The 23,350-nt window shown below is 37.0% G+C and overlaps 2 protein-coding genes across 2 annotated transcripts; one reads left to right on the top strand and one right to left on the bottom strand.

Annotated features, from left to right (window-relative positions):
- Positions 1–4,418: 4,418 nt before the first annotated feature.
- Positions 4,419–14,181, top strand: LOC126820766 (myeloid differentiation primary response protein MyD88). The gene is made up of 7 exons (XM_050548882.1): positions 4,419–4,546; positions 7,816–8,191; positions 8,667–8,735; positions 10,936–10,998; positions 11,570–11,762; positions 11,987–12,078; positions 12,292–14,181. The coding sequence occupies exons 2-7, from the start codon at positions 7,849–7,851 to the stop codon at positions 12,642–12,644; spliced, it is 1,113 nt and encodes a 370-aa protein (XP_050404839.1). The 5' UTR covers positions 4,419–4,546; positions 7,816–7,848; the 3' UTR covers positions 12,645–14,181.
- A 1,106-nt stretch (positions 14,182–15,287) lies between these two features.
- Positions 15,288–21,674, bottom strand: LOC126821420 (glycine, glutamate and proline-rich protein; the record flags this gene model as incomplete). Its single annotated transcript, XM_050549841.1, has 6 exons — positions 15,288–15,855; positions 17,950–18,106; positions 18,474–18,586; positions 19,861–19,950; positions 20,958–21,050; positions 21,506–21,674. Coding segments are annotated over 6 exons (759 nt in total), but the record flags the coding sequence as incomplete, so codon positions are not given.
- Positions 21,675–23,350: the final 1,676 nt, after the last annotated feature.

Genomic DNA, 23,350 nt, shown 5'->3' with positions numbered 1-23,350 from the left:
ACCACAGGCACTACTAACTGGGCAATTCACTTTAACCGTGAATGTGATAGTGCAGTATAAGACAACAGTAGCTAGTGTGGAAGAATGATGTCATAATGGAATCGAGCGCCGCAGATACGTAACTGAGCTTTTAATTTTTGGGGACTGGGGCTGAAAATTTTAGTCCATGTCATGGCAAATGGGACCAAATTTTCGTTAACGAAGGGATAAGAAATGGGACTGAATCTTGAGGCCTGTGTGTCAATTTCGCCTGTTTTGTGAGAATAAAAATAACAATTCTACAGTCTGTCGCCCCACGACCCACTCACTAGTGGTAGTACTAACTGGGTGATTTACTTTAACTGTGAATATGATAGTTATGAGATAGTAAAAGACAGATGATTTAAAGAAAAGCTGACATAATGGAATTTCGCGCCGTAGACGCGAAAAAATTTCTGATATATTTAATTTTTGGGGACTGGGCCTGAGGGGACTTTTTCTCAATTGGGCGCTTACTTTGTCTCTGAAATGCCATTTCCTTGTCTTTGGGGGGAGATTTTGCAGAATTCTGATGGTCAGAAAACACCTACAACATGAGTAAAATACGTTTCAATCTCTCCCAGGACTGAATATGCAACAAGTAAAAATTCTTAAGTGCAATAGATAGCCTTAACGTTTAATAATTTTAAGACTTTTTACGTATGTCTGAAACAAACCATGCTTCCGATGACGTCTTACCAACTGTTCGACTAATAATATTCGTATGACAATCAAGAATATATTTTGAAATATCAAAATCTTCGTAACAAGCTCTTTCAATTTCTTAGACCAACATACCCATAACAGGGATTTTTGTTTTCAAACATGACAAGTTGACTAGGTTATTTTATACTATACCGTTGCAATTTAGGTGCACGGATTCACACAAAATTATTCCCTTCTATTTTTGGAATTGTTTGTTTACCTCATTAATTAATTGAGTCTGAGACCGACTGCACTTGGCACTTATTTTGAGACCGACCTTTTTTCCGAGAGGGGTGGGGGTAGCTTAGACCTACATAACTCACAACAGAATGAGAGTGAAAAACATTTTTTCAAACATGAAAAGCTGACAAGGTTATTTTATACTAAAGTTTTGCGTGACGAATGCAATATGTGCACGGATTCACACAAATACATATATTAAGTATTTGGAATTTTTACCTTCTATTCAGGCATTGTTTGTTTACCTTATTAATTCATTAATTAAGTCGCCGATGCATAATTTTGAGACCGACTGCAGTGACTGCCCTCATTTTGAGACCGACTATTTTTCGCCCTGTGGGAATTTTTTTTTCTTAGAACAACATAACAGATTCAAACAGAATAAGAGTTATTTTATACTAATGTTTTGCATGAGTAGAGTGACGTATGTAGTGAGCACTTATTTTGAGACCGACTTAAACCACAACTGTTTAATATTATGTAATACGAATCATTTAGATCCAATCAACTTTTTTTGAACAATTCTGAATAAGTTCCACCCAAGCAATATACCTTCTAAAATAGGTTGAAATACATAATATGTCGAGAAGAGTTCAAGTTTGCTCTTTTACCATGTCTCGGTCCCATCCCCATGTTGTAGTTCCACCCAAACAGCATAATAACCAAATTCGGGTGAAATTCATTAATGCGCTTGAAATCCATTAATTCGTTTGTAATCCATTAATTCATCAATTGGTTGTGGAGAAAACAGAATATCTGAAGCTGCGTTCACACCGCATGCGCATTCGGTGCGAATTCCGGAGATCGGCCTTCGGAATTCGGATTGGTTTGTCGAGGATTAAAAGCGGTGCGTCAAATTACAACTTATTCGGATTGAATTCAAAACGAAATGCGCCACACTGAATGCACAGTGAATGTCATTCCTATCCAAGATGGATGCGCCAAACATTCGTATTGGTGATCTTATGTTGCTTATGTTTAATTTCCTGAGGCAAGCAAGGCTACATCAGCGACGACGGGTCTTACATCTTCGGCACCTTGCTATGCGGACGATTACTCGTTTGGTTACGTTTGCTATACATCAACATATAGGTACATGCACTTCTCCCTCGACTCTGTACTAGCGAAGATACATTTCATAATTGAAATGTAATGAAATGAAATGGGGTCTAACTTCCTACTGTTTTGCCCCGACTAGGCCATTTTCCCAAGAGAGCGATGTTACGGCCTACTCTTATATCGAATTCCAACTATCAAAGGATCTTTTACGTCTGCACCAATGTGTACATGGGCACTCTGTTTTCGTCCCATGTGATCGACTAGACAGTTGTCCTTGTCAGGCCCTCCGCTCCGCAACACTGACATGGGGAACCCACGCCGGAAATCACGATGGACGTTTTCGGTCATCACCAGGAGCGAACCCTCGATCTCCAAACTAGGCAGCCAGCTTCTTATTCAGTGAACCGTCGTGGCTCCCATTTCATAATTCAAATCAGTTCAGCACTAAGCATACATAATTTAAAGCAATATATTTTGTTGTCATTCAGCTATATACAATACATGCTAGTGTCTAGACTCGAGACGACTTGAGCTAGCCCGTCCTACCCCCAATGTCTAGACCGTGAATGGTCAGACGTGATCTGAAGATACCAATCTTTGTAATTGAGATTTTTATATGTCCATCATGAAATGTGCTCGTATATTATCGTCGCCCCCGTCCGACGCTCCGGAGGCTAATGTCAATATCTGGTTGATATTAGTATAGGGCAGAACTCTAATCAGAACTCAGTGTGTTGTAAATGTTTGCATTACTGACAAAAGGACAAGTATGCGACAACCCTTGTTGACTGCTGTGAGGCGGGCGTATGTTTCGTGGCTGGACAGCCTATCTTTAGCTGGTTATGTTACCGCAGTATTTGTTTCAGCGAGGAAGGGCTACAGCCATGTAGGCTACACCCCAACTGATTTCTGTTTGTATCTTTAATGATTAACTGTACGATAAACCACCTCTGCCTTATAAATACTTTCGTGGGAATGTATCTGTAATGATTAATTATACAATAAACCACCTCTGCGGCATGGTCATGAAAAACAACTTGTCTGCTGAAATGTTAAGGACAACGCCAGTATCATCATTATCACCACCATCATCATCGTCATGTACATCTCCAGGTTGGGATTCGTCCTCCTGTGTCTGTGGTTGTGCCTGCACCATCGCCTAGTCGCCAATACCTGTCCGATATAACCCACTCTGCATCATCTGATATTTTCCGCCCAGAGGTGCCAAATTTATTTAGACTTTTTCTTTTTTAGCCCAATCCTGTTTCATGGTTTTAAGCTTATTTCTACACTGATCGACCGCCCTCTTGTAGCCCTGGGCTGATAAAAGATCAGCCAGCCGCCGTCTATATACAGACTGGTTGCGATGGGAGGCCTGCAGCTGTACCCCCACATCGTTATCTCTCCAAAGTTGGAAAAGGGGAATCCTCCCTTCCTTAGCCCAAACTTAACTTCGGTTATTTGCCATAGCACCAGTTTCATAAATACACGATTTCCCGCGATAAGACGAAAGTAGAAATGAGGATGCGCGTAAAGTTATTATTTCCGGTAAAACCGTTGATCTGAATCAAGCGTGCCACACTCAAATCTTGACTGCGAATAACCCGATTCAGAATAATTGTTCCGGGTTGAATTCGGAAAAATATACGGATTCGTTAATTCAGATTCAGTTCGTTTTTTTTGCGAATTTAGTGTGACGCCAAAATCCGGAATAAGACTTTATTCTGAATTCAATTCAGATTAAACCCCTAGTGTGAACGCAGCTTGATCAACTTCAACAAATCTGAATAAGCACCAGCCATATATCTACCAAATTATATTTTAATCGTAATAATTATTCGAAGTTTTGAAATTAATTAAATTATCACATGTATTTGATATATAGAGAATCTCCTATGAGTCGTTTTTGATATTCAAAACTATCAACACAGGTCGATAAAGTAAAAAAAGAAGGCTCTACCGAGATTTTTTTTATCACTCAATCCCTTTTTACATGCACAAATAAATAAATATAATTCTTTGCTATAGATTTCACCATTACTGAACCTGATTACATTACAGCGTAGTGATACATCATTTTTTGACAGCAATTCAACCAACGCAAAGTCCTTTATATCGCAGTAGATTATGAAATTTATTACACAAGCAATATCTATTGTAGAATGTATTATTGGGTGATAAAATATATATTCCACACCCAGTGAAACATTAAATTATTCAAAATTGGCATGACGATAAAATATCCCAAATAACTTGTCTTTATTCCACATAATCCTATTCTGAACATAATGCACATTCCAAAGCACCTTAAAATATCAAGATTATTTTAAATAGTAAATTATACTCCAGTTGTCTTGATTATTCGAGACCGGATAATCACGAAACAAGTGGTTAAAGACATGATGATCGAATGTAATAACTAGATAATCGCGGCTAAATTGTGTCACGATTGTTGATATTTTGTGTAGAAACTTCCTTGTTTCCGAAGTAATAGGGTGAATTATTTGAAGAGGGAGTGAAGACGGTGAGTACTGGCTATGGATATTTCTATTTATGACAATTAATAACATTTTAAATTTTAGAATCGGTGAACGTCTATAACGTTGTTAACTTTATGTCATCTCGCATGGCACACCTCTCTACGTATGAGATATATCTATAATGTATATCTGTCGCTTTGACCTGGTTAAATAAGTGTATAACAGTATGGTAGCCCACACTTACAATACTACTGGTCGGGTTGTAATATGTTGAAGTTATTTTCCATATAATGTACTAGAGTTATATACATCTCATAGCAAATCAAAAGTTTATTGTGTAATTTAGATTTATCACCCGTTTCATATGTTGGTTATTAAATAGCTACTTATCCATTGAGTATTCCCCCTCTTTTACCTTGAGATACGACCAGGAATTGTTTGCTTAATGCGAAGACGAACGAAAACTTCGTCCCGTGCTCAATGAACAGTTATTGTGGTTTAGATCGTATGTGTCATCCGAGAATTATCAGTTACTATATAGATTATAGCGGTAAGATATATTCTGTCGACCCAAAGGCAAACTTGAAGGCAAGTTTATAAAATTAACTTGTTGTCTCAAAATACTAATCGATAATATATATAAAGATTTAGTACAGACTATTTATTTATTTTACCTTGATCACTCGTAGAATATTGTGAACGCTTACGATATAGTGTAGTGATCATAATATCGAATGTCAACAATTAAGATAGCTACATTTAGAGTTATGGCCCTTGCTCAAATTGTTGTTGAATTTAGAACGACCACACGACGACAGTTAAGATCCCAGCTGCTTGATATTTATATTCACAGTTTCTATTAGAGAAACGAAAAAGCTTACCGACTTTTAACCGTTTTCATTAATTACCTCTTGGGTTATGGCCCATGCTCACGCTTTAAAATCAAAAGTCACAATCTGACTAGCGACGAATACAATGCTGTATGATAATTATGCTTGTTACATTTTTGTCACCAAGGACATTTTAGATATAACACGAACTCGTGACACTATGTCAATTTTGTATTAAATTATTTTGGTATAATTATAGAAAGGTATTTAGCATTTGTTTACGTTTATGGATTTTTAGGAAAAGATACAAAAATTAAACTGGTAAAATAATAATTAAATTTGAGTATTAAAGTGTACAGAAATCATACACTTACTGAAAATATTATTGAAACTACAGGAAAACTATATTTCTTATGAGAAACAAGTAATATATTAGCCAGTCTTCTATTTCATTGAAAACCCACAAGACGGTGAATAAGTCAGTCTTGCAGAACAAGTACTGTAATCGCTCAGAATAACCGTGGAGTTTGGGTGTATATTTAGAAATATTTTTACTGTCGGATAGAATAAGGTTTTGATCCAAATAGACCAGCTAATTATGTTTAAAGGAACTGTCTTTAAAATGAGCTTAGTGAATAAACAAGGTACGCTTCTTTAATTTTATTGTCTTCTTAGAAATAAGGAGTGGATGTAATACTTGACATTGTTATACATGCATGTAAAGTGTCGGTTGTATTATTTCCTTATATAGGCAAAACCATAATATATCATTATATCAATAAAGTTGCGTAATGTTATGATATTAAGTACATTCTCAATTTTTCGGGAAATGGACATTATCTAGATTATATTGTGAAACAGATTTACAGGCTATAGTATTAGTAAAATAAACGTAGACATTTAATTGAATGTGATGGGCGATGGGTCAATATACTGATAAAATTTAAATGTAAAAGTTTCGAAGAAATCAGGGGATTAATAAAATGTGTTCGTCTGCCTTCCCGTCTGTCTTTTCATCACACCTTATTTAGCTCAACAACTGTGCTTCTACGTGGGGTAGGTGTTTATTATTGCATCCCAACAATATCGTTAATTACTTCTAGATTTGCGACCTTTCTTCTCGTAGTGCGATCTTGAAATTTATATGCATTATTCATCAAATAAAGAAGAAAAGGGTAGTCCACTGAATCTAACAAATATCCGTTAATTACTGGTTACGGTTCCTGTTCACTTCGTAATATCTTGTGAATCTCACGACAGAAGTTGTCATCAGATCTGCTTAAAATGTTTTTGCTTAGTTCAGAAAAGTAACACGAACAACCCGATCAAAGTTGAACAATTTCGATTAATTAAAGGTACCATTACGGTTCTAGCTCATCGTCTAGAAACTCGTGAATCCTTTAATCACAAAAGCCACCACATCTCCTTTGTTTCAATTATTGCTATGAATAAAGATTATTTTGTAAACAAAATATTGCCAACTGTAAGTAAATGATATACATCCAGTAGGCTCCTTAAAGGAGCTAACCCTCTAACTCAATAGTTTCCATAATATTCAAAATTTTGTAATGAAGTGCCATTTTGAAATGAACAAATAAAAATATATGGAAATAATTAGTAAAGGCTGATTCACAAACGACAAAATAATAATTTTAAAAAACATGGAGAATGCACTATAAGCAGGCATAAACGACTGCCGTTTAATTTGAGCTGTTCACGTATTTCACCGAACTTACATGTAATTGATTGAAAATTACAATATTGTTTTCAAATAATGAATGTAAATCACTTTGCATACATTCATATTACATTAATATGTGTTTTTAGAACCAATTTTGACTATTTCAAGGTTCCAAAAATAAAGCCATACGACCTTTAAATGACGTTTATGTTAAAGTTATTGGGAACACTGGCTATGGCCCAATCGTAAGTGCAGGGAGACTGCACCTCACACAATTACGCAAAAGAAATCCACGGACAATACACAATACACAGAAATCTCAAAACAAACGTACATATCAGATTAAGTGAATGGATCCGGGTGCTAGCCGTAAGCGTTCACTGCGTTGTACAGCCCCGGTCCTGTAGTGATACAGACTTCTCTCAAAAATGAAAACTAACAATAAGGAGGAATATATCCCAAAAACATTGTGTAATACTAGTACTAGTCACGATCTGCTATATGCCATACGAAATATGAATGTAAGCATATTGGAGGAAAAAATTACCTATACAAGGAACCATATCGGTGAAATGTATAAAAAAGCCAGGTAGCCTACGAGTCACGATCTGCTATATGCCATACGAAATATGAATGTAAGCATATTGGAGGAAAAAATTACCTATACAAGGAACCATATCGGTGAAATGTATAAAAAAGCCAGGTAGCCTACAACTAAATGGTCTATCTTACAGTAGTAAACCTAATATATTTTGCAAAAAAATATCATTTCTTTATAACATACACTTTTCGTCATTTTCAGAAATCTCAACGTTAACAGCGAACAAAACTCAAAATGGAGGAAGAAAGCGGCGAACATTCACTAACAAGACGTCAACAGGCTGCTCACTTGTGCACATTAAACTTTTCATTAAGAACACGATTTAGCTTATATTTGAACCCAGAGAGTACGAGCGAAAGCGATACTGGAATTGTTGGTGACTATCGTGGTTTAGCAGAATTGGTTGGTTTTGAATACATTGAGATTAAAAACTTCGCTTTAAAGAAAAATCCTACCTTGGAACTCTTAGACGAATGGACAGGAAGGGCTGATCTAGAACCAACCGTCGGTAAACTAGTTGAATATTTGACAAAAATGGAAAGAAAGGATATACTGTCGGATTTATATGCTCGTATAGGTAAGAACAAATTTGTCTTGCTAGTATGTTACGCTAGGATTATGTAACAATGGCTATACCAGGAAGTAAACCCCTAAAATGGGCATTATTTAAGAATTACACACAGAGCTGGCCGTTCTTGCTATAATAGTTCAATGGTGAATTCAATCAACGGACTTGTCAGCTCCCCTCCGGACCCATGTGCTATTATTTAATAGCTTTATATACAGAATACATACGCCCTCTACCTGTTCGGTATGGCATATCATAACATATAATATATCTATATTATGTATAATTTACATTGGTCAATAGATTTTATGATCTCTTAATTAACCACATCTATTATGGCTTTGTCACAATTTACACCGATTTTATATAAATAATCCAGTCAAATATGAATTGTTTATTTTCAATTACAAACGGCAAGACCACCATTGTACATTATGAAACATTGTTTGGATTTGTTTGCACTAGGTTCTTTTTTTATTTTTAGTTGAAAGTATAGAACATTATGAAAAAAGAAAAGCCCATTTACAAGCATCGCCATTACAAGACCAAACAGGTAATTAATATAATGAATAAATCTACTGCCAGGTATAAGGCAAGGTTCCTGAACAGTGTATCTAAAAATTCCTGAATTATTATTTTAACTAACAAATATGTTTCCACAAAAACAGTCTAATTTAGCTTCAAAGATTGCAACAGCTACCGTCACATCCATGCCATTTACCATTTACCACAAATACTGCATGGAAAGTTCCCCTTGACGTGATGTAATCCACAGAATACAACAATATTATCAAGTTCAATGAGTCTTTTTAATTACCATCAAATACAATAATTATAGTCAACAAATGGTTGTACAGCATACAAGCGTACATACAGAGTGGAGCGAAGTAGGTGGACGAAAATTACGTTGTGGTGCGTCACTTGCGTGCGTTTCAATCTGAAAACAAAATGAAGTACAATATAACAACTACAATAAACTACTATACACAACATTAAACATTTAAAATGATTTATGGTTGATTGGCAATAATTAACTTATGTCCATAAACAATGACAATAAAATAAATCGAAGCACGGTTACTTTAAACTTAGACTAGTGTAGTGCCGTACTAGGCAAATGCGAGTGACATTTTGAACAATATAATAAATATAAATACATCGTTAGTTTAAGTCATAGATCCGTTATAACATTAGGCTAAATCTTACCATATGATGCCGAATTAAAATTAGTTTTATTTTATTTCCCGAAGGTGAAATAAAGTTGCCTCGTGCAGGGAATTTTCTTACACACGTGGATTCTAGAAGTTTTCCCAAGACATCCTTTTCTAGTAAGCTGATCGATAGCGCAGTCGCTGATTGGATAAAAGACCGATGACTAATCTATACAATATAACTACAAATAATTAAAGTGACAAAGTGAAAACGAATCGGTTTATTTATTTGCCGACCATAACAGTGGGTTTACCTGTTGCTTTAGTTTTATCAACCGCAACACGGTTACAAATGAAAACTAATTGGACCAGTTTTTAAAACCGAACCCATATGTTGTTTGAAAGCTATGTCCATTTTCACCCTGTTTCAATACTGTTTGGGGGTTGGGTGGCTGAATGGTTAGCGTGCGCGCGCTGTATCATAAAGGCTGTCATTGAGTCGACTTGCGTGGTTTCGAATCCCCGGCTGTACGTGGCAAGGAGTAGGGTCGCCTGTCCAACCTCGTGGGTTTTCTCCGGGTCCTCCGGTTTCCCCCCACTGCTAAAGACCCCTAATTATTGAAATAAAATTAAACCATATGTTAGTCCCGAAATGACCTAGTTTGTGTCGAGTGGACGTTAAACTCCATTTCTCTCTCTCTCAATACTGTTTTTTTTATTTGTCGGTTACTCATTTATGTATATTTGTTGCATCGTACAATTCTTAAGTAAATTGCATTATTATATTTATACAGTTTCTGATTATGGAACGGACGTTTGTATTTAAATAACCTTTGTCCAATCCATTTGTATACAAACTAGATTTTGCTGAGACAGTAATGGCGTAGTTTACATTGAGCGCTAACAACAAAGAATAAAATTTGAATAAAGTTTATATGACTAGCCATTTTTTTATTTGGATTTTAAAAAATGCCAATTTTAAGCCAGAATAAAGGCCAAAATGAGTTTAAGAAGTTGCACTTATATTAAAAGCAGTTCTGATCCAAACATTATTCTAATTGACCAATTCTAACATTTGGCTGTCTTTTTTTTACAAGCCAGTCCATGTTTTATAGTCGGTAGTACCCAATTACTTAATAAAACAACATTTTGTTTCGTATTTTTTTAAAAATAGTACATATTATACTTCTAATGATACGTGTGAACGATCTGTGCTGTTGGGGATTTAATTAAATTTGATTTGTTACTTAGTTTTGGAAGTGGGGATATGTCTATGGATGCGTCGATCGAAAAGTTTAATCATCAGGTTAAGCCCAATTCAGTACTTTATTGGGAGACTATTTATAATTTTGTTTTCGTTTAATCTTAAATAATCAATCTATCTACATTTTTGTATGGATTAAGCCGTGAAAAATTAGATAATGCAAATGGCGATCAGCGGGTTTGATAAACAAAAAAGATAGTTTTAGAGCACCATAGAGTTCCACACAATAATGTTTTTATTACCATACACCCATGACAATGAACATGTTTGAATGATTTACATTAAAAGTCAAATAATAGATATCTACAACTAATCATGATTATTTTTATTATTTTCAGTTTCCCAGAGTACATTTAATGATCATGGTGTCGACGAAACGCGAATTATGACAACAGACGATGGTAAGAGGCTTAATCTAGTAAACCCTTGTGAAAACATTCCATTAACACAAGGATAACGCTGTACAGATGTAGCTAGCGTGGTGCCAAAGGATCACATATATTTTACTTTGTCTATTAAGGCTGTATGTCTTCTCATGAAATATATATCTGAGGGTTATTATTTTAAACGTTTTCTATATGTCTTAATGTGCAGGTCTCCTACATTGTCGTATACACTAGAAAAATTAATTATGAAGCACCCTCTTTATATTTTACAAATACTGGTTATGAGACTCTAATAACATAACTATGGATAAACGAGTTTGCAAGACATTTCTGACAACAAGAAGAGTAAAATAGTTTTGACAAAGTCAGGGGCGCTGTCGGGAACATAATTTCAGATCAGGATTGTCATCTTTAGTCAATGACACCATCCCCAGTAAGTAGTTAATTGTCATCTCAAAACTTATCCCATTGCCCAAGTTAAGAAATGGGACACCATATGCAAACACTGTTGCCCCCCTCCCCCGCCCCTCCCCCTAAGAGACACAGTTTCCCATTATTACAAAACTTATTTTGATTTACTTTGCAGTGGAAAAAGGTTCTCCTCAGTACTACGATGCATTTGTCTGTTATAATCCCGAGGGTTCAGACTTAAAGTTTGTAAAAGATATGCTTAAAATTTTAGAAAATTCGCCATATAATTTAAAATTATTTGTACCTGGACGAAACGACTTACCGGGTGGATCAGCCCATACCATTAATGCAAGTCTGATAGAAAACAGGTATGTTCTTGAAATGTCATATAACGTCCACAATTCCGATTTATAAAGAGAATATATAATAACACTGTTTTTGTGTTTTATTTATTAGATATTCACAATTTGTAGATCTCTCTTGTGGTGAATATTTTAAATTTACAAAAGGCTGCAATGTCATTAATGGATTAGATATATTTTCGGACCTTACAAATACCAATATTCCATTAATAGCCACCCTTTCACTATAGATGCAGAAGAATGGTGATCATCATGTCTCCGCGTTATCTTCAGAGTCAGGCCTGTGACTTTCAGACGAAGTTTGCATTCTGCTTGTCTCCAGGTGGGTAATAAATAGTTTTTGCGCAACTAGGAAATATATTAAAGATATATTCCTTCTATGACCGAGTGACCTAACAATTACAATTGATTGAAAAGTATTCAATCTACCTAGAAAAAAAATATTTGTTGTAAAAAAACAGTATGTCTTGGGATATATCTGAAGCCACTGCAAATTATGAATGATATAACAGAAGATTTCTTTGGTGACTTTCAGGTTCACGTAGTAAGAAGCTTGTACCTGTTCTTATAGAAGACTGCCAAGTTCCCGCCATTTTACGACATGTAACTATGTGTGATTACACCAAACAAGACTTACAGGAGTGGATTTGGGGACGACTTGTGAATGCTATAAAAGCACCTTTAAATTCTATAGTGTGGGACAAATCGCCAAATACACTTTCTGAAATATCTTTAAACATATCATCGAGTTTTAATGAAATCAATGAAAGTTCTAGTAGCTCCTCTAGCTCCAGCTCGAACACTGCATCATCAAGTAGAAGCTCCTCCTCAGCTCCTAGAAGTCATCCCAGAAGCAGCGCGGCTGCTACTCCATCTTCCTCGTGTTAATTAAGGAGTGATTCGACCGTAGTGTATAGGGCTTCCATTAGTCATAAGTTTGTAATGAATGTTCAAGCTACATTATTTATATACATATTCGCTGTTTAGGTTGGTGGTTGCATTTTGTGATTTCAAACTTGTGTTAAAACCTTAGTTAAGCAAAAGGCTAATAGCCATTCTTTCAACAAAATTAAAGGTCTAAAGGTTTTCTTTACACAGCACCTTCAGCGCAGTAGTCATAACTAGTTGGTATAAGCAATATGAAATTGTATTGTATAAAATTTAGAATAGCAAACTTTTGTAGCTATAAACACTGAATTGTGGAAACAATTTTTATAGTGATCAAAGTGTCGAAAAGAAAATAATTTTATTTTCATACACTCAAACGTAAATTTGGTAAATTGTCGTTACACCTGCCTTTCGGTCCTTAATTATATAATTCCTTGTGTACGCACTTATGGCTAGAGTTCTCATCTATCCATAATTCACGATTATTACTTTTAGAATTATTTCCCTTTGTCACTTCAACTTATGCAAAATATTTATGCCCTTGTAGAAAGCGGTTGAAGATTTTCAACGATAATTACTTGCAGGCTTATGACAGTTGGAAAATGTTGTGGACGCTGACAAGTAGAAGGTTAAACCCCATATAATGCATTCATTAGCATTCGATGAGACTAAGAATCCGATACATTTTATACCAATACTTAAGAACATAATTATAGTCCTTGGAACAAAATCTTGTGGTTGTCCAACGGCCACATTTTATCATCTGATGTACTTGGAATGTATATACAGTGTTTATATTCATCGGAAGAAGGATCATCTAGATTTTCAACTATTTCCGATTAGCATGTGATTTAAAAGAGTTCTTGATTTTAGCGCCAGAAAGAAACCGACCGAATGGTAACGTTTTACTGTACTTGCATTTTACATTGGTGCATTTTAAATCTTATACTACGCTTTATATCATAAAAATTACATTACGACTTAAGCTTTACGGCTTGAACATACGACTAAATTACAGGGGGCGTATGTTTCGTTACCATGCATCACATCTTTAGACCTGAAAAAATATCTCTATTTCAATATGTAATCTCATACTTTAAATAATTTACATGTGTTATAGGACCATTGTTTATCGCCAAGAATCCAACCTCGTGGGTTTTCTCCGGGTCCTCCGGTTTCCTCCCACTGCTAAAGACCCCTACGCGCAAGCGAATTATGTAAATAAAATTAAACCATATGTTAGTCCCGAAATGACCTAATTTGTGTCGAGTGGACGTTAAACCCCATTTCTCTCTCTCTCTCTCTCTCTTATCGCCAAGAAGCAGATTATTAGATTATTCGTGACATATCATAATTCAATCATATTGTAATTTTTTCATTATTAATTGATTTTAGACATGGATGTATCTTTCTTAGAATAATAAATAGAAGTCTTTATAGATATTTGTATACGATAAAACTATCAATAAATCTATGAGATAATACTTTTTGTAGAGAATTCGCTGTATGCATTGTAAATAAAGTTTTTTTTCCTAAAGTATTTCGTTTCTTTTATATATTTATTTTGAACAAATAATTCACTTCAGTAAAAGTAAAGCTTTTTCATCTCTTTTTTATGGATACTAACTCTACAGGTCACAATTTTTATCCAAGGTTATATCACTATAACCGTTAAGGTTATATATGAGGTCGAATTCTTTGACAGTCGTACCGAGACTTCCAGTTAAAATGTCCCTTTACCAAAAAAGTGACAAAGTATGTAATATAAATATCAAGGTTTTGAACCCTCGATTTATATGAAACTTTAAATATGTGTTAAGCATGAAAAGATCTTAATGTGTTTGATTTTGGTGTACAACGGACTTTCCATTCTGGAGTTATGCTCCCTGTATTTTACGCAAAATGTGAAATACGTAAGAGTTTTTGGAGTTATGTCCCCTTTCTTTAAATCATTTTAGTATGCCAATATTATGGTTGGATGGGTGCATGGAAGTAGAATCCTCACCTTTATAGACGCACTATAGTACTTACTATCCTTTAGGCTGTTAGAGTAACTAGGCATGCCTCACTCTAGAAAGAGGCATGTTTTGTTCCATCGGAGACGTTAATGTATAATGTGCGAAACAATCTCTTGCCATAATATATTTTTGATCATTTAGAACCCTCCACTACTCCTATTATTTACTCACTTCGAAAGAGGGAGCCACGGTGGTTCAGAGAGTAAGGCAATTTTCTCTTGACAGTGGTGCAGGACAGAAATTAATATGTTCGGATAGTACAGGAGTACACGTTAATGAACCCCTGGCCGTTGCGACCTGAAGGAAGGTAGACGGAACCGTTGCTGCCAGGGCACAATTTCCCTCTCATCACTATCCGTACTAATACGAAATGTCTTCAAGTAATAATCATAAAAATTTAGATTATCGACATAATATGAATGTTTTCTTCTTTTTCGAAACTGCCACAAAACCCTATAATGTCGTGTATAGTCTATCCGGATCCACACAATGTATCTGCCTAATGTGGTTGAAATCGGCCAAGAGAGAAGGAGCCAGAAATGTATATGGTGCATCAGTTCATTTGAACAGTACAATAGTTAAAAAATATCAATGGTTTGGTGGGGTGACGTATAAAAACAAGTCGCGGCTCCTAAATTTGTTTATTTCAGAACTGGTCCAGTACAGTAAATTTTAAGAAATATGCTAAACTTTTATTTTCATGATTATTAACACCCTCTGTCATGCTTACTCCATGAACATCTGATTTGTTTGGGGCTTTTTTAAAAAAAAATTTGGTATTACCTATTTCTTGCGAAATATACCAATAGCATTAAATAAAACAGGCCGAATGCAGCTGTGTCTTGTTCATTTGATGATTCAAACATGGTATATAAATATATCCATATAAATTTGGGATGGAGGGTGGCTAAAATCAAAAATAATGTTTTAACAATTTATTTTTGGAAGAACACAGGCAAATAAATGGACAAATTAAATGATAACCGGTCGGTTCAAGTTTGTTTTCAATTCATTCCACTGTTATAAAATGTATATATCCCTGATAAAGAATATTGATTACCAGCCGTGGGCTGATATCAGACGTTGTGCACGAGCCATGACGTCATTACTGTAGTCATTTCCGGTTGTACCAATGTCCATACGAGCTACAGTAGCTACGTTACCAACTCCAGCATTGTAAGCAGAAACACCACCTACACGAGAAACATTTCCAAAAGAATGGAATACCACTATGCATACGGACAATTCATTTATGAGATAAGATGTAACAAAATGAACTGGAAACAGATATAATGAGACACCATGTAAGGAAGTTGTTAATAATTGACAGTTTTGACTCCCAACAGACAATTTGTGTAATGCATGTAATATCACTACTATGCATAGTATACTCTTAAAAAAAAGTAGGGGGTATTCAAAAATAAACTGCGGAAATGCACTGCTGTTTTTATTAGAGGTAACCAGTGTATGTTAATAACAGGCCAATTGCCCACACATGAACATAAACAGTTCATATGGGCGGCTTATCTGACGGCTCCATTTCACTCGCAAAGAGATACACTGTCAAAAGTGAAAATGGACGTTTTTGATTTTTGTCTTAATAATGAGTAATTGCTCCACCAATCCTCAGACATTCAGCAATTCGTCGTGGCATGCTCCTAATCAACCGTCCAATAACAATTTGGGGCAATCTGACCCACTGCTCTTGCTGTGCCACGGCCAATATCTTGCAGTGTTGTCGGTTGACGTTGACGTCGATGAACACGTCTCCCGATCATGTCCCAGATATGCCCTATAGGGGAAAGTTCGGGACTCATGGCTGGCCAAGGCATATGGACAATATGGTGACGCTGAGGTAGTCATTAACGACACAAGCGCGGCGGGCACGGGTATTATCATCTTAAAAGATGAAACGCCGACCTGCACGTTGAGCAAAGGGCAGAACTATCAGTGCCAGGATGTGATCACGGTAGTACACACCAGTGACCCTTCCTTGGAAAATATGCATAACAAACCCACGCCCGAATCTATCCTGCTGTCTAATGTTAACGCTGGCATGCCGCTCATTTACACGCCTCCAAACGTGAGCACGCCTATCGGTGAAATCCAGAGTAAATCTGGACTCATCTGAGAACATTACACGCGCCCATCGACGATTACCCCAATTTCTACGCTGCCTACACCATTGATGCTGACGAGTTAATAGAGGCACAACACGTGGTCGTCGCGCATGCAAATGGGCTGCATGTAGCCGATTTCTAATCGTTCGGGGTGTAACTCGAATTCCTTGGTACAAGTTTACAGAAAGCTGATTGACCGTTTGTCCTCGATTTCGCAGGACCTGTGTACGAATGTATCGATACTGGGCTTGTGTAATTGCTTTAGGACGACCTGAACGAGGTCTATCATCGGCATTGTGTGTTTGTTGGTACCGGTTCCACAGTCTGCTGATCACAGACTGTGACGCATGACCACCCCCCCCACGTGTATGGCGCTATTGCATGTCGCATGTGCAGTTCAGTGGTTCTGTTGGGGCGATAAGTTCTTCATCTGTGAACACACTCTCAAAGCATGTCAAGGGTCCATGACTATTTATCATATCACAACCTGCATAGGTATTTGCATCTGAATATCCCCTACTTTTTTGAAGAGTATATGTGCAGTGCAGACAACCCCAAATTCTTACAGCAGGGGAGGTTGGGTTGGCCGAATGGTTAGCGCGTGCGCGATGTATCATAATGTTTGTCATAAAGTGTGGTTTCGATTCGCCGGTTGTACGTGACAAGGAGAAGGGTCGCCTGTCAAGCCTCATGGGTCTTCTCCCGGCCCTCCGTTTTCTCACACTGCTAAAGACCCCATCGTGCAAGCGAATTATAGAAATAAAATTGAACCATATATTAGTCCCGAAATGACCTAGTCTGTGTCTCTCTCTAGTCTGGACAATATAGTACCCATTGTGTGTATTGTGATTGGCTTTCCGAGTTAACAATCCATATTATCGATATATATATAACACAAAATTGTCTGCGACATCACTCAGGTGGAAGCGGACGTTCAATAAAGTTATTTCACACACAATCCATTCTGCATATTTCAAATACAGGGTGGAAGTCATATTTCCTCAAACCTACCATAATACACCACATGAAAATGTGTACAAATTTAACGCTGGTTTATCCAGATTAAATTCGTTATAGTCGGAAAGGCAAATATAGGCTGTAACTTTGGAAACCATTTTCGAATAAAACATATTATCACACATAGAAAGTCTAAAGTATCAATTATACCTTGCATTTGTTGTTCAGCTGACCAAGTCGGGTGTTTACTTCGAACTTGTTTAATATATGGTACCAAAATAACACGCGTCATCATGTCAATGTGTGCACAACTGTCCCAACCATATTTTGTACATTGAGAACCAAGTCCAGATGCATGCAAATCACACTGAAATAAACGTCAACATCATTGACTCTTTATACATCTATATGTATTTTAAATCCTCCTGGACATCCTGTTAATTTACAACATAATCAAAATTACCTTCTATCTTATAACTGGAATATGGAACTACATGAAGTTCACTAACACACACATAATAAATTGCCCTAAGCTTATTTATATGTGACGGAAAGGGTCTAAAACCTCATTAAAATTATCAAAAAGGTGATTTTAGATGACAAAATCATATACTAAATTCGGTTGACAGAACAATCCGTCGACAACAACAATATACCTATTTCGAAACGATATTCCTTTAGAGATAAGTGTATACAAAGTCATATATAAGTATTCTAGGTAACATGATACAAACCTGCATTATGCCCCAGGCTCTGTGGTTATCACCCCAGCCACCCGTGCTATACAAGAGTTTACCGCCACGAGTTTCTCTACTGGCAACAGCAGCAATAACAGCTGGGTGAAGACCTGCATACAAAAAAAATTCATACAATACCATTTATTGGTGATCTCTTATTCCTACCCTAGAAGTTGTTTTACTATTTGCTAGTATTAAACACATCTAATTGTTTTTGGATTTTAGCATTTTGTCAAAACGGTTTCTATTGAAGGATAATATATACTCTTCAAAAAAAGTAGGGGATATTCAGAAAAATTACAAAACTGCGGAAATGCACTGCTGTTTTTATTAGAGGTAACCAGTGTATGTTAGGCCAATTGCCTACACATGAACATAAACAGTTCATATGGGCGGCTTATCTGACGGCCCCAATTTCACTCGCTCCACTGATCACGTGGCTAAGTCGCTGGCTCCTAGTCTGGAGGTCGGGAGTTCGATCCCTGCATTGGCCGAGAAAGTTCATCCAGATTTTCCGGCGTGGTTTCCCCTTGTCAGTGATACAGGACGGAGGGCCTGACAAGGACAGCTGTCTAGTCGTTCGGATGGTACGAAAAACCGAGGTCCCGTGTATACATTGGAATGCACGTAAAAGATCCCTTGGCAGTTGGAATTCGATATAAGAGTAGGCCGTAGCGCCGCTACCCGCGCAAAATTTCCCTCATAGCACACTGTATGGCGTATGCCCGTCTTCATTCGCCCAGCATAGGAGCAGAACAGTAGGACGTTAAACCCCATTTCAATTCATTTCCGATCCTTAGACATTCAGCAATTCGTGGTGGCATGCTCCTAACCAACCGTCCAATCACGATTTGGGGCAATCTGACCCACCCCTCTTGCAGTGCCACGGCCAATTCTTGCAGTGTTGTCGGTTGACGTTGACTTCGACGAACACGTCTCCCGATCAAATTAAACGTAACACACTAAAGCAAAGATACGTTAAACATTAAATCATATGCAAAAACCGATAGGAAAGCAAACATTGATAGGATAAACCAGCAAGTGACAGTTTTCATCAACCCTTCCTTGAAGTGTCAAATTTGACAATGAACCCCTCCCACGTGTATGGCGCTATTGCGTGTCACACATGCAGCTCAGTGGTTCTGTTGGGGCGATAAGTTCTTCATCTGTGAATATACTCTCAAAGCATATCAAGTGTCCATGACTATTTATCATATCACAACCTGCACAGGTATTTGCATTTCAATATCCTCTACTTTTTTGAAGAGTATATTTCTTGTAGTTAATCGATGGGTATATAATAGGACTGCAACTGTCGATTAAACATAATATCTGTAAAGTTGCGCCATACGTAAATAGTCATTAGAAATTGAAAGACACTTACAGTTGTTTTTTCCAGCCTGTACATAGCACGATTTTCTTTTGTTCAACTCTGCTAAATCATTATCAACCATTTTATAAGATGCCTGGGCACCTGAAAAGATTTAATTTCGATAATGAACGAATATTTATATTGTAAGATATTAAATGAAAACAATATGCAAAAACCTAATTTCAAAGCGGTTACAATGATTAATTTGCATAATCACAAGGATACGAAATTAACCAATTATGATTTTTTGTGCTTCTTAACTCATCTGTCATCATGCGATGGGAATTTATACAAAATTTCCAAATGATCTGACGATTTCATCCGATTTTTGTCATAAAAAATACGATGTCTGTTCTACTACTATTTCAAACCAGTCCATGCATCTTGTTAAGAGATATATGTTTGATGTTTCGCGTGGAATAAGGGTTGACCCTATGCACGTAACGAAGGGTGATCTCAATTAACCAGACAAAAATGATCAATTCTGAGCGTTTTACCACTGCCAAGAATTAATTGTGCTATATTTTTGTAGTTGTACTTTTGTCATTTTCCATTTAAATTGCTATTTAAATTTAGTATTCAGACTATTTAAAGGAGCCAAATCGCTAATATTTGGGACCTAGAAATTGGCACAAATGGGTCGCAACACATATAATAATGTAATATGAATTTATATAAACTGTTTTATATTCAATCGTGTCCGTTTTACCGTGAATTGTCATCAGTTATGTTCGGCGAAATACGCCAGAAGTCTCAACTTCTGGTTATTCCAGTCAACACCGATATTATTTATTGCGCATGCTCTCCAAATAAGAACATGATATCCCCGTTTGACATGACTTGTGGAATATGTCTCGCCAGGTAAGATCACAACACCAATGCTGATTTAAATTGCAAAAAAAATCGTGTTTCCAATGTCGAAGATTTTGGATGATATTGAGTTACGGACTTAGCTACTTTAATCAGTGACCGGCGACTCTGCCATTACCCTGTGGTTGCCATGTTCAGCTTCTCAAATCCAATTGCTATAAATGATGATCCATGACACGCAAGAGCAATGTTGCATAAGCACGAGATGAAATATTCAGATACCATAAACATGTAATTACCTCCGTAATTGATGCCATCTTGAGAAGCAGTTCTTGAGCTGGCTCCAGTGGGATGAATGGACATAACATTGCCATAACAATTATACCCAGCACCTGAATATTATACATATTAGATGAATGTCTGTTTTAATGACATTATAGTTGAAAATTATAAACTTGTAAATGGTTTGCCCTAGACTTACATTGTTTATCATATGTGTGTACAGATTACGGTTTGAAATTCACTTTTCCTGAAACACAGTGACCTCCTAACATATGTGACCGTCAACAGATAAACACATTTTGGTAATATATCAAGGCGTGGGAATTGAGAGAGGGTTTCAAATAAATGCGGCCAACATCCAATCGAAACACTACAACTGCGCTCTAGTATAGACATACACGGAAATCGTGGAGTCAGCAGAAATTCCACCAGGTTGGGAAATCGACCTTAATCCTGGAACGGCACCGGCTATTATTTCTAAAGACATCAATGTAATTAACATGCTAATTTGTCATTAACCTACCAAGGACCCAGTCTAACTATGGTTTAAAATAGAGTAACATACTTGATCCGCCACCGCACGTGTTTGAGGAAAAACAGCAGACTTCACTTCCGGAACATAAATTCCCTAATTGCAGTGAATTCGCACAGCACCCACTCTTGACGCAGCCAATACCTTTTGCTCCAGCATGACTTCCGGTCAAAACATGACTGGTGCAGCTGTCACCTTGCACAACATAGAGAAGAAACGACCTAATTATACATATATCCTGATCTGTCCAACAAAAACAATTCTTATAGAATGAATGAATCGTGCTTGATCAATGTACCCAACGTGTCCATGTACAGCGTATTTGTAGTGGCCCACGGCTGCCAAGAGACTACTCTATAGTTTAAATCTATCTATACTAATATTTGTGACTGTCGTTTGTCTGTTTGTCTGTCTGTCTGTATGTTCGGGGTTGGCGGCTACACTAGGTCTGAAATTCGGGGTATAGGGGTAGCTCGGACCGGGGAGTAACATTGGCCAGGTGGCGTAAGTCTACCACTTCAGGTTTCGGAGTTATGACCCCCGAGCAAAGCCGGTCTGTTCGGGGTTGGCGGCTACACTAGGTCTGCCCCGAGTCTGAAATTTGGGGTATAGGGGTAGCTCGGACCGGGGAGTAACATAGGCCAGGTGGCGTTAGTCTACCACTTCCGGTTTCGGAGTTATGACCCCCGAGCGAAGCCGGGTATCCTGCTAGTAATTGATATTTCTCACAATTCCATTATCCCTTTTTCAGAAATTATTTTTTTTTGTTAAGGATTGTGTTGATAGCTGCACACTACTCACCTTGGACTGTAGCTAATGCACCGACAAGAAACACCCACTGTATCATCATTAATGGCAGTGAGGCTAGTACAACACTATTATTATTTCGTGTCTATTATACTGTTCTTTTCACAGGTGACATCTTCACATGTACCAAAGCTTATCTGATTTGATTCATGGGAAATTTAACACTATAAACTTTCCTATTATATTAAGAAAACAAAGTAAAGCGTGTACTATTTTTCCAGTCCTTGGTAATCAATTGCGCTTCCTGGTATTTTCGCACGCACATCAGTCACGGAGGACGTTGCACCCATGATACTATTAAATGAACCGGGCTAATATAGATGGGCATACACCAAGATATCGTAGTGTGCTTTGAGAGAAAGTACGCACGGACATCCACATTTTCATCTACTCTTCATCGAATTTAAACTATAGGGGTCTTCCACGTGAACACCAATGCTTACACGGGACCTCGCTTTGTCGTCCAACCCGAAAGACTAGACCCTGTTCCTTGTCAGGCCCCTACAACACGACCAGGGGGAACCACGCTGGTAAATATCGAGAAACCCAGTGGCTCTCCCATCACCTAGATCGTAAATTCCAAAATGATGAATCTATATCAAAGATGTGCGCTTTAAATGATAAACCATAATTAATATTATCTGACTGCACAATAAATTAAAATTTCCCTCAAAATTACTGTTGGTGTAGTTTTGGCTATTTAACAGGCATACACCAGGATGTTCACACTTGGTGTAAGTGTTCCTTAGGTGACTGTCCTGATTGAACTCGCTGATGAGCATGTTTAGGCTAAAAGTGAGTCTACATAGGGATAACCAAGCAATACATCAAGCAATCAAACAGCCGATATGACATAAGCAGAAAATGCTCATGATCAAAATTAATCAAAGTGAGGATGTAGTGAAAGTGAAACTGTGCACCAAGTTTCAACACGTCTCTCCCAGAATTTGAATCAAAGTTACCGTACCCTACTATCCCAGAATTTGAATCAAACTTACCGTATCCTAAAGCGCGAACCAATCAAATTGCTTATCTTTTCTTGGCCATAGGTGAAAGTATGGCCAAGTGAAA

Source organism: Patella vulgata, chromosome 5 (genome assembly GCF_932274485.2).
Source record: "Patella vulgata chromosome 5, xgPatVulg1.2, whole genome shotgun sequence".
NCBI lineage: Eukaryota > Metazoa > Mollusca > Gastropoda > Patellidae > Patella > Patella vulgata.
This window is presented reverse-complemented; position numbering and strand designations above follow the sequence as displayed.

Excerpts from the sequence above, each read along its gene's own strand:
- LOC126820766 (XM_050548882.1), top strand. The coding sequence starts at position 7,849 with ATGGAGGAAGAAAGCGGCGAACATTCACTAACAAGACGTCAACAGGCT. Across the intron at positions 8,192-8,666 it reads GGATTTATATGCTCGTATAG|TTGAAAGTATAGAACATTAT; the intron begins GTAAGAACAAAT and ends TTTTATTTTTAG. Across the intron at positions 11,763-11,986 it reads GCAAGTCTGATAGAAAACAG|ATGCAGAAGAATGGTGATCA; the intron begins GTATGTTCTTGA and ends CTTTCACTATAG.